Raw genomic sequence first — 17631 nt, forward strand, 5'->3', positions numbered from 1 at the left:
AACCTGGAACGCACAAGACGAGAGCACACTATCATAGGGTTATTGTGACTTCCAAAGATTATAATATGTTGCAGTATTATTGAGTTAACGAAAAAACCATTTTTTTGTAGCTTACGGTACTTAAAATTTGATTTGATTTGCAGACATTTTGTACGGCGTACTACTACTATCAAGCTTAACGGAAGAAGTGAATTGTTTATAGGTTAAACTACTATTTACTTTAATATTAATATCAGATTATTTATAAGTATAGGTTTATAGATATCAGATCATTCTATTACTAATATGATCAACATAAGAACAAAATTGTGTAGTCCTATTAACATGAATAGCAATCTTTTCATAGGTTGTTCTACTATTAAGTTTAATTGGTACCATGTTTTTTTAAAAATAAGTTTTGGTACTCCTAAATTTGATATGAATAGCAAGCTTTTAGAGGTTGCGCTGTTAACATTTAAACTGTTTATGATCCATGGGACAAAGAGTTCTAAATTATCCATGAGCCATACGAGTGATTCATAAACGATCAGTTTATAGTACGATAGACTTTTGTTTCATTTGATTGCGTTAATTAGAACCCAAAATGTAAAAGCATTTGTCGAATCTTATAAAGTTTGCTAAAATGGTCGGTCTGTTTCGGCTTTTTCTAGCAATTTCAATGGACAGTTTAAAAGGTCAAGTTTAATATTGTAAAACTTTCTCTGTTATGTAGGGTAGAGCAAAATACGGTACATGGGATATTGGACTTTCCCATCACCTTTTATTATAAAAGATTTTCTTGAGTACAAAACTATATTACAATAGGTAGTTTCCTCTAATATATAGGTGGAATAAGGAACCCAATGGCCATGCGCCTTAGGGCTTTTGATAGTGTGATCAACCGGGTGAGATTTTTACTTATTCAGGTGTGCTGTCGTCTTTTATCCTAAAATGTCGACTACCTTTGTTTATCTCCATCTTGCTGACTGTTGGCGATGGTGAGCGACTCCTCTTCGTTACTGTCGTCTGAAGTGTGTTTATTTACTGCAAGCACGTGTAGTAAACACATGGTTACAGCATGGTGTGAAGACATGCGGAACCTTACAATATAAATAGCAAAATTTGTACATGTTGTAGTATTCTTAAGGACAGCAAAAATTACAAATTTATACACAAATTATTAACTTTCTATCGTTAAAAGAACCATTATTAGAATTAGTGATTTTAATGTTAATCTTTTTCCTTGGCAATCAAATAATTCATCAGTACTGATGCAGTGAACCATGCTTGAGTGCATGGTCGTTAGTATATTTCTCGGTTTTATTTCTTAGTCACGTCTATCAAAGACTTTTCCCTGCAGAAATGAAAATATTACATTTTTGCAATGATTTTAGTTAAATAATCATATTACTCTCAATCTGGTTTAATTGACCACATTTTATATATAATACACCGACCTTCTCTCGATACCCAGCACGTTTCAGATGTTACCGGTATAAACATATTCATTACTCATTTCCTGAAATGATTCTATATATATATATATATATATATATATATATATATATATATATATATATATATATATATATATATATATATATTGATGCAATTATTGCACATAAATATTCATGTAGGAATATAACAATAAATACAAAAACGGGAATCGAACTCACGACGTCTCGACTAGAAATCCCGCAGTATTTCACTGAGATATCATTAATACTTCTGGCGATCTCCTTCTGAAGAAATATAACTGAACTTCCAAGGCAATGACATTCATATTCGTAGCATATGCTGTTGTTTTTTGTCTCTATTGTCTTTTTTATTCTACTATGGATGCCAGAACTATATTCGCTATCTTTCCTTTAATTGTTAATGTTCCGTTACGTATTGAACCCTGAACAACAAAACCAGCATCTGCTCACACGCATACATAATTTCAAAATACTGTATCATTATTATTTCAATGAAGGTAATGTTTTCTACTCTTAATAACGTTTCAACACGACTTCTTACACTTAAAAATACATGTGAACGTTCTTTCCCGATTGCGTAGGTTGGTTCATTGGTCGGAACTTACTATCTTTGGTAAAGAGCTTCCCGAAGATATCTGAAGTTTGACTTAGAAAATTTTTGCCTCAAAACAGTCACAAGCAATACCTACACAATAACCACAATGGAGTTGGTTGTACCTCCATAATAAAGACCTCGGTCAAACGAGAGGAGATGTTCTGGGTTTCAACGCCATTTCAAACTACTAGTTGCAGTGATAGAGAGAAGGTTGTTTATAATATGAAGTGTATGCTCATCTGTAGTGCCAAATGTTAGTGGCTCGATCTGAAACCGTGTTGAGGTTCAACAACCGTTTGTGTTCATGGTTTGAGGTTTCTCTGATATTCTTCCGTTTACCCAAATTTCAATGTTGATCCCCAAAGAACGAATACTTACTCTGTCTCTATGGATTCGTAGTGCAACTTCGTTGTTTAATTTTTCCCTTTCAGCCTCTGAGTTGCATCTCCTCACAAAGATATTGCCAACCAACCAAAGATATATTCCAATGAATGGGATAAATAAGGTGGATTTTTTTACAATAGCAAGTATAGGTTGAAGAGGACCTCCAATTGCATTTAGAACTAAAAATGAAAACAATACTTTTAGTAAAATGAGTTGAATTATGTATTCAATATTGTGCTTCAACATGTCTACAGTAATTTTAAAACACATACCATATAACACAATCAGTAGTGTCATTGCAGAATTTTCCAGGAGGGGAGGGGGAAGCTGAGAGGTTGTCTACCAATATAAAGAAATGAAATATTTTCAGTTTAACATCCCATGGTTGTGTCCTTCACCATAATTGAGGCGGATTATTAAGACAAGTGAATGATGATGGAATGCGAATATAAGAGGAAGCTGGAGTACCTCGAGAATAGCTATGGACGCTACGTAGTGCACCACAAACTTACTTGGCCGTGAATCAAACTGCGTAAAGTTGATTGCTCCACGACCGAGCTGCCGTACCACACCGACATAAGAGTTTTACGTTTTTTTGTTAGTATATTAGTACACAATTTACTATTAAGTAGCATGTGTTTATGAAACACAGACGGTCAATTGTCCCCTCCGGTCCATAAATGACTCTTGTGGACACAATAGCGTCGTATGGATATTTTAGGACAGTAGTTGTTAAAGTGGGGTCCGCGAAACCTAAAATCTGAAATACAAGGGTTGGACAAAACAATCTAAAACGTTTGCAAGAGTGTGAAAATCATACCTAGGTAGGTGTGGGGCTTCCTTAGGAGCTTAGGAGCTTCCATGGCAAGTTACTGTATTTTCATTTGCCATTTCGTTCACTAGGAAACAATCATATATCTTTAGAATATATCTTTTTTTGATAATTTTCTTGTCAGTGGTAATTCTAATTAGCATATTTTTTTAAACACCAAGTGAAATTTCAGATAGCATCACAAAAGGGTCCGCAGATCACTTTCCGAATGAACATGGGGGTCGCGTTATCGGATAGTTTGAGAACCACTGTTCTGGGGTGTGTAAATCATTTTAAAAATAAATCACGAGCTTATGGAGACTAGAGAGGAACACATTTTTTGCCCATACAAGCTTCCCGTTTGCCAGCCACTTTATTTGGTAGGAAAGAAACGTTCATTTGAAGTATTAAATTGGATTTCAGTTTAGCGTCCCGTTCAGCAGGAAGGCTATATGAGAGTTGGATCTACAGCTCAACAGGCGATCCAAACCATATAATATCCCGCCAGAAAACGAAGCCGGGTCTTCCACGCCATTTATTTGAAGTGTTGTGAGAGCTATTTTTACCTTTAGAGCAACCAGTGATTCAATCAAGAAATTCGTTGGTCCAATTGGGTTTCTCCACAAAGGAGTGGGAGAAAATGTAATTCAATCGGAATTTTATTAATTATCAGTGATTATCTTTGATTATTTGAAGAAGAGCAATTCATCGCGAATTTATTTCAGTGTATGGTCTTCCTTTCCAATGATTTAAAGCTGTAAAAAGGACAAATAATATGACTCTATCCATTCTTCTCGCCTCTAGCAATGACAAGCTGTCGGAACAAGGAGGTAGCGAAAAAAAACTAAGGCACTTGACAACCAGGATTCAAACTCTCACTGACATTTATAACAGAAAAGTTAAGTAACATGATACCTTTCTATAATGTTCACTACTTAAGTGAACTTTCTGATGGACAAACACCGTGTGCGTGGATCTTCTCGGGGTTCTCCCGTTTCGTCCCACTTAATTAAAACATATTTGTTGGTTTGAATACAAGATAATTTCTTCCACTTCTAAAACGATAACTGTACGGATTCATTTATAACCGAGGAATATCGTCTTGCTTTTAAATGCAATGGAAGCTCCTAATCGTAGATATTCCCTCTGTGTGCATGTTTTCTGGACATAGCGAAAATAAAACGTAGAAAATACATTCTTTTTATTAACCAATGGTTAATTAATTAACTTTGGTTAATCTTATTATTCTCTTTCTTTTGCTAAGATAAAAATTCAGGGGAAACTAAATCATAACTGCCAACGATGATCGCATCCAGAATTATCAAAATACGAAACTCGAAGACATCCACTTCTTTAACCATACAAGAAAAGAAGAGCTTTATTACTTTATATCATCCATTTACAAGATACATTTTCTCGTGTTAACATACTTCATAACTATTTGATAAAGATAGGTCTTTGATAATGCAATGTAACAAATTCAATGCAAAACATGAAAAACAAACAACATTTTCACCTACACAGCCAGGGCAAAGAGGAAGGGATATAGGAGACAAGTCACAGTTCATTGTCTATCTTGTTTTCTCTCTCAGATCATAAATTGTCAAATTCAAAATGACATGTACACGTATCTTCTAGTTTATAATTAATACCATTACAAGTTACTGCAGTTACTTTTGTAAAGCATCAAAGACATAACAGGGAAATAGCAGAAAAATATTTTGTTCGCAAGAATTGCCACCTTCATTGGTACCAGTGGTAAGACCCTAAACTGACACGAAAAACACTTGTATATTAATACTTTTATTAACAGGAATATGTATCTTTATTATACAATATATATAATACATACGGAATAGTTATATACAGTAACTGTTCTTGAAAACAGAAAAGCAATTTTGTTTTGCAAAACTGTCAGCTTGTTTGTATCCACCCAAATCAAGCACAATCACATTCCACCATCTCAGAATCACGAGCGTCTTATTCTTCACACTCTCTAGACGATTCAGAATGCTGCTCAGAGTCACTATCACAAAGACGGTCATCTTCAGGAGTCACCCTTAGTCATTCGGGAGTTGAAGAAGCGGAGGGAGAGAGATGCATCCCAAAGTGTTGTCTAATTGAGCTTTCTCGTAAATTTAGTGCTGTGGCATATATTTGAGATTTACTTTTTTGTATAATCTCGTGTCAAAAGTTTAAGCGCGGCCTATATTTGCATGCTGCTTATATTAGCGCAAATACGGTAAGTTGGTTGTGACGTGAATCGCCCAGAACTCCTTAAGTTGTTAAAAAGAAAGAAAGTCGCCTCGTATTGCATTCCTAAGGACTGTATCAGCGCTAATTAACCATTGTTTCAGTCCCGATGATATAATGAAATCGGGAAATTTTCCTTCAAGAACTGCAGCACAAAGGAACTGGTGTAGAAGACAATTCATTCAAGAGATAGAGTTCGAACGTGGCAGGAGTGCTGGGCGCACCCTTGCTCACCCAGTTAGTGGGTTTTAAGTTAAATTGATAAACTGTGTTATAGTTCAATGTGTGTGTAAGAACTGTACATTATGAGCAGTTGTCAAAAGAAGAAGTTTGTTAGTTAATGTGTTAAAAAGAGAGAGTTACAAAGACGTCGGCGTGGAGACGTTTGTTACCCAGGATTTCAAGGCATACGATCAACTACGAGCCCCTACAACTCTGTATACCTGGATAATACTATCAGCAGTAGACTTCAAACTGGACATATTGAAGAGGCATCGACGTAAATATTACAATTATGTGAACGCAAAAGCAACCTAATAAAAGCGTTATTACTGATCTATAAAACATATCGAGCTCGAAACGTAGTCTATTATTATTTTACGAATTATAAAGAAATGAATTGTAATTAATTTTGATGTTTGTACAATCTGCATGTGATTTGGACTTACAAGTTCATCTATATTCGTCGAGCAACACATCATTGAATTTCACATACGTCCCATATCAATTTATTAGTAACCAAACTGCGTTGAGTATACTAAAATTCCCGTTAAACACCAATCGATGGTGCTTATATTGAAATTAATCGGCTCCAGATCTCGGTGAAAAGGTAATATAAGCGCGGTGAGAGTAATTTTGTTGTGGCAAGGTTGGAACGGCAGAGATACGAAAAGAGATGCGAGAAAGAAAAGTAGAATAAATACTTTATAGTGTTCAGAACATAGTTGTATTTTGCTTATTTACGTTGATAAAAATCAGTCACAACGGAAACGCTCATAATAGTAGAATGCACATTCAAGCAGTCACAGACACTACCTATTCTCTGAGGCTCGCTACAAGGAATAAAATTTGATTTGTATTTCGTAACATATTTCGTGCTACAAAATCTTTGCAGGCCTGTGTAACGGAAAATACTTTTACATGCGGTATTTCTTAAATAACTTACCTAAACTATCCAGAATAGATTGGTGATTGGCGACTAGAACATATGGCGCTTTGGCTGGATCATAGTTTTCCAAACCTTTAAGTGTTGAATGAATTCCTGTTATTTTCAGAATAAATTGACACAACGATGCGAAAAACCTGAAATAAATGACAAGAACGTATGAATTCTGTGTTTTAGTATGTATTCTGTTTCACGTTATTTGTTGATACAAGATTGTATACCGTTGGAAAAGCAAGGTGGCGCTGTGATAAGTTTATAATCAACTTAGTTTTAAAAACAATTTTTTATTCGGAAACACTTTATATTTTGGACATATATATTTTTGAATTGACTTTATTTTATTTGTGGTTTTAGATCATGGTATCCAGTGCTAAAATATTAACAATTCAACAACCATTTTTGACAGAAAACTGTGTAAAAGCAGGTAATTTCGGCTCTTACCGCGCCATTGCGAAATCATTTAACATTTAACAATTTTTCTGCATAACAATTTTGACACAGTACCTGATATCACTACGAGCCGAATATTGCAACTATTAACGTTAACTACATGGCTTTTACAGAGGTGTAATTGAAATGGATGGCTGAGAAGCCAGACAGGGTGCCGTAACTAGAAGGGGTATCCGGGGGCAGACCACCCCCAACATCTCACCTCAGTTGCTTGAAAACGCTCACCTTTGAGTCTAGTTTCTTTTCTTACGTTATACTCGTCATATAGTTCAAACTAAGCAAGAGAGAAATATATCGCAGTCTTCACGTTTTCGAGATATGCGCATGTGCACAAATATTTGCGCATTATGCACAGTTCTGCGCAGGTGCAGATAATTCGTTTTAATTTCGTTTTAAAGCTATCATGTATCTATCATGGCTTGCAAAGTGTGCTTGATCTCGGTGGAGCCGTTCCCAAGATATCACGACAAATGTCATATTTAATGAATCGACTGTATCTCAGAAACTACAGCTTCTTCGACAAATTCCTGTTAGTTACATTAGTTTTGTAAGGTGCCCTATTAGTCTGCCAAGTTTCATCAAAGTCGGTTATTGTGGCCCAGACACCTTATGGATGTGTCAGGCCCTTGGTTATTAAAATCTGGATCATTCACATCAATCCTCAACGCTTGTATGGAATATATCTTTCATCTTAAACGAACAATTTCTTCTAATATTATTTCTTTTAGTTTATTCTTAATTTTGTCAGGTATCTTCTAATTCATTTGTGGTGTATTATATCCATTATCGTTCGGTAATACACTTGTATCAAAGTATTAAATAAAGCTCTTCATATCCACGTAGAAATCTTTCATTTTTAAAATAAAGATATTCATAGCTGTATATCATCTCTATACTTTAGCTTCATCATATTGAAATGGAGTTGAGTTGATTTTGAGTTTTTCGTCCCGTTCAGCAGCGAGACTATATGAGACGTGGACCTATTGAAACCAGGACACCATAGTCTAGTGGTAAGAGCGTTGGACTTAAGTCGAACTGGTCCCGGATTCGAGTACCTGCCGATGCTTCACAATTTTCAGCATTCGCCCAGCGTCGTGAGACAAACTGAGCAGTCACGCGAATCAAAGTCGTGAAAGCCAACTGCTCTAGAAAGCTTCCGATACGCTGGTTACTGACAGAGCGATGCAGCGCGCTCAACAGTGTTCGCCGCTAGGCTGAGCGTAATTGAGCCGGTCGTTGACAGATGGCGTTGAAGTGGTTTGTTGTTTTTTGTTGTTTTATATTGTAATGGAAGTCATACATCAAACTCTTTGATTGATCTAAGATAGCTACAGCTTCATCTGTTAGTTAAATGTTTACCCAATTCACATATTCGGCTACTAAGCTTTCCGTGAACGTGTTGTAATTCTATAGTTTGATTTATTTATTAGTTTTTCATATTATCTAGCATCAATTCCTAGCTTCTTATTAGCCCTCTTTCTAATATTTTCCATAGATATTTCCAAACATTGAGTTACACATTGATTTATAAAGGTCGTTCGGAAAGCCATTAACAGTTTTGGTTCTCAAATGCGTGTTTAAGTCTATAAACTGTTTTAAAGAATCTGATTGCTCAAAGTCTATTTCTCTATGTATCTTTTCTAGTTTTAATCCTAGTGACAAGCATTGCTTTAAAATCGTTTAGTGAATCACATACTTCTCCTTGTCATATGGAGTTGTTAGAAGTTATGAACGACTTGACCCAGGTAGACGTATGTCTTAAGGATACAGTGAAAACTAACTCTTTTGAATATTCCATGCAACTTCAAATGTATACTTGTCTTTGAACCATCATATATCTTCTTCACTTAACCATCTAAGTGATTTTAAGGTTGATATTAACTCATTGCTCACTCATATAGGTGGTTCGCATAGAAATAGATTACGTAAGAGTCATCCTGGTGGTAGCCTTCCATATATTTGTTGTTTGTCTTAGAATATATTTTTGTATATACATTGACTGATTTCTTACTTTATCTCTTTTTCAAACATTAGTACCATATAATAATCATTTAAAACGTTTTAGGTTCTAGTACCTATTTTTAGGTACTAAAGTACTGTCTTCATTATTCAATTTTAAAAGTACCAATAAAGCATAAGGTGGTGACGACTTCTTAACTTAAAAAATAAATTTTTGATAGGCCTATTTTTAATATTTTTTGGCATGCATACTTTTGCACCTAGAAGATTGAAATGTTGCACAAACATTCAGTTGACCAAATACTATTTATCTTATCTTTTGAGATCTCTGCGTTAACACAGGGAGGAGGGTCCAGAGAGGCAAAAAGGAAAAGAAAAGGGATTTTTGATTAAAAATCCCTTTTATCGCGATTTTCACGCCTCGCATACATGATGGAGAAACGTGAATGGTACAATTTCAAAGGATCTCCTATTCTGAAAGGAATGATGTACGAACCATGAACCCAGGGTTAATAGAATGTCTCAGAAAAGTTTTACCTGAGATCCTGAAAAACAATTTTGGTTAGGACTACCCTTATTACTTTATGGCAGGCTTACTTTTGCACCTAAAAGATTGAAGTGTAGCACAAACATTCAGTATACCGAGTAGTATTTATCAGATTTTCAGATCTCTGCGATAACCAAAAGGGGGTCCTGAGGGGCAAAAATGTTAAAAGATGGATATTTTAACAAAAAATTCTTTTTTTCGCGATTTTTACGCCTCAGATACATGACGGACATGTGAATAGTGCCGTTTAAAAGGCTGTTCTATTCTGAAGAATGAGGTACAAAACATGATCCTAGGATAAACAGGAATGTCCCAGGAATTTTTTCCCTGAGCTCAGGGTCTTTTCCAGTAATCTAAGGGCATTGTGGAGATCATTTGTAAATATTTTCCCGCCCTTAGTATTCAAGATAGAAGCTTGAAATTTTGAACACACATTTAATAGACCCTTAGTATTTTTCAGTTGATTTTCAGATCTTTGCGTTAACAAGGGGGGTCCAGAAGGGCTTAACCCTTTGGGGATCCCATGGTACAATTTGTACCATACGGGGTGTTTCATGGTACATTGCGTTATAACTCTCCTATTTGAGCTTTTTTGTCCGGTTTCTTTTTTTTTGTTTTGTTTTGTTTTGTTTTGTTTTTTGTTTTTGTTTTTCAAGTCCAGAGGCATTGTAGAAGACATTACGTATGGTTTCACACCTTCCTGCGTCGATACACAGGAGGTGATGACGTCATAAGTCTAAAATTTATATTTTCGTGTAATACTTTTGGGGGGGGGTTATGTAAAGTATTTTGGCGGGCTTATTTTTGCACGTAGAAGATTGAAATTTTGCACAAACATGCAGTCCACCGAGTAGTATTTACCAGATTTTTTTTCAGATTTCAGCGTTAAAACAGGGAGGGATCCAGAGGGTCAAAAAGTTGAAAAAAGGGAAATTTTTACCCAAAAATCCAGTTTTTCCTCATTTTTTCGCCTTAGATACATGATGGAGACAAGTGAATGGTATCCCCTAAAAGGCAGTTCTATTCTGAAGAGGATGATGTGCGACACATGGCCCTAGGGTAATTAAAGAAGTGTCAGGAAATTTTTACCAAAATATACTTCTGTATAGGGGAATTTTGGACATTTTCGGTATTATTTTTTGCGGGCTTATTTTTGCACGTAGAAGATTGAAATTGTGCGGAAACATTCAGTCCACCGAGTAGTATCTACCAGATTTTTTTCAGATTTCTGCGCTAAAACGGGGAGAACAGAGGGGCTAAAAGTTGAAAAAAGGATATTTAGACCCAAAAAATCCTGTTTTTCCTCATTTTCCCGCCTTAGATACATGATGGAGACACGTGAGTCATACCGCCTGAAAGGCAGTTCTAATCTGAAGAGGATGATGGGCGAAACATGACCCTAGGGTAATTAGGGATGTCTCAAGAATTTTTTTACCTGAGATCATGGTGTTTTATTGTAATTTGGGGCATGGTGGGAATTCCTGATAAAATTTCTCCCGCCCTTGGTATTCAAGATAGAAACTTGAAATTTGGCACACACATTCAGTATACCAAGTACTATTTATCAGATTTTTTTATATGTCTACGTTCAGACAGAGCCGCTCCAGAGGGGCCCAAAGTGCGAGAAAAAATTTTCCCTCCTAAATGTTCCCTTTGACATCATTTTTCCCGCTCCCATAAGCATGCAAGTGGTATCATTTGAGAGTCAGCTCCATTCTGAAGAGAATGAGGTATGAACCATGATCCTAGGATAAACAGTGACGATGTAGTAGCTGCTTGACTGAAAGTCTAAAAAATAGCCCAAAAAACCAGGTGCCGGAAAGGGTTAATATTTGAAAAAAAATCAGAGATAAATACCGATTTCCCTTAAAATTTCCCCCTTGAGGGACATGATAGGAAAATGGGAATGGTACCATATGAAAGGATGGTCTATTGCGAAAGAAACGAGGTATAAACCATGATCCTACGATAAATGGGGATGATGCTGTAGCCGCTTCACTGAAAGTATCTAATTTACCTAAAAAGGGTTAAAAGTTCTAGATCTATCTTTGTTATCCCTAACATCGCAACCCAAGCTAGACTTGTATAATACCATAACCCAAAGGCCTTTAAACATGTTTCTCTCGAAACCATTTTCTAACAACGTATCAATTTTAAAGAGTAAGTCGTGAGAATGTACTAAATTACTAACTTGAATCATTTGCCAAACCTATATGACAAGTTCAAAATCTACATCTGTTATATGAATATTGTTAAGATTATTGAAGAACTTGTCTTTCTAATTAGTACGAACTTACTGGAACTTGGGCAAAACCGCAGCTGAGACTGTTGTTATGCTTCGATAAGCCAGTAAGTAATACGGGTTGTACAGTGGGCCACAGAAATTCTTGAGGTACAAAATACGTGAGCTAGACAACCAAACTACGCCCACCCCAAGATTGAAAACGCATGGTAGAGCAGCTAGAACAGTTGCATGAAATTGCTCCCACCTGTTAAAAGAACAAATCGTAAAGAGTACTTTTGTGCAGGAGTGAGGCAAAACGCTGGGTGACGAAATGACAAAAGGGAGTCTTTTACTTGTACTCAGAGTACACATCACAGTACCAGAAAAAAATGTACCGACAGCAGAGGCGCTGATGAGACTTAAATAATCTTATAATTAACTCAAATGAGGGATTATATAAACAAGTTAACTTACTTCAAATGACTATACATACATGCGTATCAAATAATATACGGATAGACTATGCTGTATATGTATTCGTTTATTTTTTTAAACACAAAGCCTTGAGCTGAGTTTTAAAACTATTAACAGTAGTCCTATCTGCCAATCAATTAAAGTATGGATTAATCATTCAGGGAAAAACCCAGCCCCTAATGAGTTCCTAGGTTCTTGCGCCACTGATTGATATGTAATGTTACTTTCGAAAGAAGAACTTGTCTGATTTCATTATTCGTTCAATGACTTTTGAAAATGCTAAATATTGTTATGCAGTTATTTATTTGTAAATATTAAAAATGCAAAATTCGATAACACTTAAACGAGTTGGAGAACTTATCCTTACTAAACGTATTTCCCCTTAGGTTGCAAATATAACTGAGGGTTCCTGATTTGTTTAATATTTGTGCAAATGTATACACAATAGTGTCAATATAGTGTCCATAAACAACAATTTAAAAATGCACGAAATTAACTGTTAATATCAAATATAGAACCATTAACTGAATTAACTCTGTAACTTGTTTTCTTTATTCACTTTCTTCCTTTATTTTCAGGATTACATCATTACTGAATTTCTCCACTGAAGATTATATGTACCGTGTTATGCAAAAGTGAACTAAGCGCCAAACTTTGAAAATCCACGTAAATGCGACGATTGGTTCCTGATAAGCATTAGAACGTTTTGCACAATCGAAAAGAGAGGAAAACCAACAAATTTCCAAAAAAAGAAACATAATTTCACTTTTGATTACGGCTACATTAATGCTGGACATCAACCTTTATACGTAATTTTCTTAAAAGTATGAAAGTGGCGCTTAGTTCGTTTTCGCAGGACACGGTACATATTTTATTTAGCAGAATCCAACTGGAGCTCAGCCTTGCAAATGAAACACTAAAAGGTGTAAATGGCGAAGGCGAGAATCGAACACGGATTGCCAGATTACAAAACTACAACGCTAACCACTCATCTAACGCGTTACTTCTTCCGGCTTACCGAAATGTATTGCCTAGTTTTGAGAGCAATCAAATTGTTTTTGATAGTGACTTAATTAGTTATAGAAAATAAGAGAAATGAATGGGGAATCTTAGTGAAAAGTCTTTAGAATCAGTATCAGTACATATAATCACTTCATGTTTCATATTTTTTTAAATCAATTGTTAAAAGTCAATTTATTACAGAGTTGCCTGATACTATCACGATCAGTTTATACAGGTAATTTGTTAGTCTTTTTTTACAGTATAAAATATATTGTATTAACTGCTGTATCGCTGGACCAATTTTAGGAAATTTACCGGGTCAATTGGAGAATTTATTTAACTTAATGAGGAATAGTGATTGAAAGTCAGGTAAGGGGAATAGTAAAAGGTCAGAAAGTGATTGTATTTGCTGGTTGTTTTTGATGTTGTAAGCGACGCTGTATGTGGAGGCGGATGGACTATTTCGCGGAGAGGTACACTTGTTTTACTATACGGATCCATAGATTGTAAAATGTACAGAAAAATTAGTGTAAATATTTAATTTGCCCATTTTGTCGAGAATAGAACCCAACCAACCCCTGCGGGGCTTCTAACCCGTTCCTACTACTACTACTACTACCCCTACTCCTACTACTACTACTAGTGCTAGTCCTACTACTACTTATACTATGGATCCGTATAGTAAAACTGCGCACGTAATAACATAATCTAACGTAACTTAATGTAATCCAACCAAATATAACCGAATGCAGATATTTTGCTCCATTTTTTCGATTTTCAAATTGGTCCGGCAATACAGCAGTAATGTCATATTGTCGATAACACATTAATAATCACTATTAGTAAATAATTATTTTTTAATATTCTGTAAAATATAAATTTTATACTGCTTACCTTTGTGAATTATTATTTCTAATTTATATCCCTCAAAAACCGAGAACAAAAGGTCTGTGCATCACAATATTTCGTGCTGAGCTCGCACGCGTACCAGACTCGTTAGTCTATGACCATATCAACTTTGGCCAATATCGGATGAGTTTAACGCGTTTTAATGAAATTTCTTGATTTTACTCAGTTCAAGTCCAAATTTTCTGGACAGTATTTTAAGAAAAAAATACTGCTACCAGCTAATCAGAGCATCAATGCAACTGTGTACTGTCAGCAGTTGAGCTGTGTTCAAGAAAAAAACTCAGGACTCTACAGCCAGCACTTCTGAATCGCAAAGGGGTCCTCTTGTTACAGGACAACGCTAAGCCCCACGTGGCTAGGATGCCCCACGTGGCACTTTGGATGGGAAATATTATTTCATCCGCTATACTCCCCGGACATTGCACCGTCCGATTATTACCTGTTCCATTCCTTGAACAATCAGCTTAGAGGACGCTAGTTCAAATCCCTAGTACAGGTGCAAAATGCACTTGATACCTTCTTCGCTTTACGGCCCACCAAGTTCTACCGCGATGGAATGCATGGCCTTCCAAAACGTTGGCAGAAGGTCGTCGATGCTGATGGAGACTATTTTTGATCTTCCAGGTACGTCTTAGGTTACCTATCGATGTTTGAAAATTTTGGGTGAAAAAGCGACAGATCTTTCTCGATTACCTTTATAGTTACTAAGCTCGTCAAAATCTACCACCTTGCCAAGTTTGGTAAAAATTGAATGAGTTCCATCTTTCGCGCTTTAATGAAATTTCTTGACTTCACTGATTTCAAACCTCACATTGATAGCTAATAACTCAGGAACAAAAAGTCTGTACACCATAATATTTTATACTGAGCCTACATGCATACCAAGCTTATCAATATTTACGATCCTACCAACTTTCGTCAAGAACATTTGAGTTTAATTGAATGCGTCTTAGTGAAATTTCTTGATATCATTAACTTAAAACACAAATTTAATTAGCCATAACTCTGGAACCAAAGTCCCAAACACCATAACATTTAACGTGTGTACGAAATACATCGCAGTCCATAACCATACTAATTTTGGTCGTGATTGGATGAGTTTCGTCAATAGTAGGCATTATACACTATCCTTTCATTAAATCAAAATCCAAGGGGGCACGGTAGCTCAGTGTTAAAACGCTTACCTCTTGTGCATTTCATCCGAGGTCAAGTAAATTTGTGGCAGACAACATCGTGTCCGTTTGTTTTCCCGGGGTACTCCCATTTCCTCCCACATTATCATTACACGAATTCCGAAAACTTTTCGAGAAACGAAAAATCATCGAAAAACGGAAAACGATTTTTTTTTTCGAAAAACGAAAAACGTTTTTTTCGATAAAACGAAAATTGTTTCGAAAGACTAAAAATCTTTCGAAAAAACGAAAAACGAAAAATTTTGCGAGAAATCGAAAATTGAAAAAATTTCCGAAAAATTGATTTGCAGGTAGGACTACTGTTAATAGTTTTAAAACTCAGCTCAAGGCTTTGTGTTTAAAAAAAACAAACTAATACATATACCGCATAGTCTATCCGTATATTATTTGATACGCATATATGTATAGTCATTTGAAGTAAGTTAACTTGTTTATTTAATCCCTCATTTGAGTTAATTATAAGATTATTTAAGTCTCATCGGTGCCTCTGCTGGCCGTATATTTTTTTCTGGTACTGTACTGTGTACTGTGAGTACAAGAAGAAGATTCCCTTTTGTCATTTCGTCAGTCAACGTTTTGCCTCAAAAGTCAGTCCTGCACAAAATCACTTTTTACGATTTTGTTCTTTTAACAGATGGGGACAACTTCATGCTGCTGTTCTAGCTGCTCTACCAGGCGTAATTATTCTTGGAGTGGCCGTTAGTTGGGTTGCCTAACTCACGGATTTTGTACCTAAAGAATTTCTGTGGCCCATTGTACACATCTTTACTTACAATGCGATTTGCTCGATTTTGTCAATTGAAGCCCTCTCATAACCGTGCTATTCCACTGGTTATGTTTGAAGATGTGAGCCACAAATTTGCGAATGCATTTTGCTTCGAAATCATGCGATAAAATTCATTTGTAGTTACTCCACGACATTTTTTTTTCATAAATCGATCAATGATCTTAATAGTCTTTCCAAGTTGTTCGACTTTTCTCGCTTATGTTCGTTAAAGGATGATTAGGTTCCGCTTTTCAAATTCAGGGAAAACCACACTCATATTTCTAATTCTTTTCAGAACCTAATAACGATTTCATTTGCAGTTTTTCCTAAAGAAAGTACGAAATGTTAACCGTACTACTTGCAAGTTCTCATATCGCATGCCATTTCCTGAGTTCTGAACGATCCTCTGAGATTTCTCTTGAGAGGTCCTAGCACACACTATTTCGGAAAGAAACTTCATAAGACTTCGATTTAAGCGACATCAAGTGAGAGAAAATGTAAACAGATTTGTTTTTCTCCGCCAGCAAAGTTGCTATTTTTGCACTTATCAGTGCATAAGAGGAGCATGCAGTTTTATATAATACAAAGATATACAAGATAGAAGACACTGGAAATCAATGATGGCCGAGTATGCGTTGTTAGACTTGGCACCTCGTAATGATGTGAAACAGGAAAAATCATTACGTGAGTGGCAAAAAAGGGTAGAATTTCCTACGAGATATATCATAACATTTTTCGTAAGATAAATCCTAAGATATTTTCAAGGATTTATCTCATAGTATATAGCAGTCCTAACATGAACGTTCCACTTCACACAGGCTGAAGATACTTGGACTGAAGACTGGCGAGGGAAACTGTAAGGTATCAACGGTTAGCAGCAAGTTGCATACAACATATGCATGTGCTTGTATTAGAGTTCCAAACATGAAACACATGATAAGTCAACACAGCTACTGAAGGTCATATACTAGTCAATTTAACCTAAAGATGTACGTATATTAATACATCATAACTTAAATATTCAGGGAATATTTATGTCTAATTCATATTTAATCTGAGAACTCATCGGGTCCGACTCTATATTGACTAAATCTGTAACTCACCATCCGTTTCCTATCTTGCGGTATCTCATTATCTCATGTGGTATGACAATCAAAGGCACGAGAACTAAAAAGGCAAATTGCAGGAAACCAAAGAGCACCAAATATCTTATCCTCTCTCTTGTGTAGTAGATGATGGTCAAAATGACGGTTGTCCATAAAATGAATGATGTGTTGAAGTCCATTCTTTATACAGAACCTGAAAGAAAAAAAAAATAAAGGAATATATATCTTGCTAGCTTCGATTACTAAAGCAAATTCATTGTTAGTATATGCGTTTATTATTAAAATTTTATAACATTCATTTCCAACGAAGAATTTATTTACAAAATACTGTTAACA

The 17631-nt window shown here is 35.7% G+C and overlaps 1 protein-coding gene across 1 annotated transcript in view; it reads right to left on the minus strand.

The window, feature by feature from the left end:
• Nucleotides 1-17422, minus strand: part of LOC145665981 (1-acyl-sn-glycerol-3-phosphate acyltransferase alpha-like) — a 42924-nt gene extending 25502 nt beyond the window's left edge. The window contains exons 1-3 of the mRNA XM_081733089.1: nucleotides 17293-17422; nucleotides 6666-6802; nucleotides 2431-2615 (exon numbers count right to left, since the gene is read on the minus strand). Coding sequence (XP_081589215.1) covers nucleotides 2431-2615; nucleotides 6666-6802; nucleotides 17293-17321 — 351 coding nt within the window. The 5' untranslated portion in view covers nucleotides 17322-17422. The remainder of the gene's footprint in view (nucleotides 1-2430; nucleotides 2616-6665; nucleotides 6803-17292) is intronic.
• Nucleotides 17423-17631: the final 209 nt, after the last annotated feature.

This window comes from Thermobia domestica, chromosome 1 (assembly GCF_964235325.1).
Source record: "Thermobia domestica chromosome 1, izTheDome1.hap1.1, whole genome shotgun sequence".
In the NCBI taxonomy this organism is placed as follows: Eukaryota; Metazoa; Arthropoda; class Insecta; order Zygentoma; family Lepismatidae; genus Thermobia; species Thermobia domestica.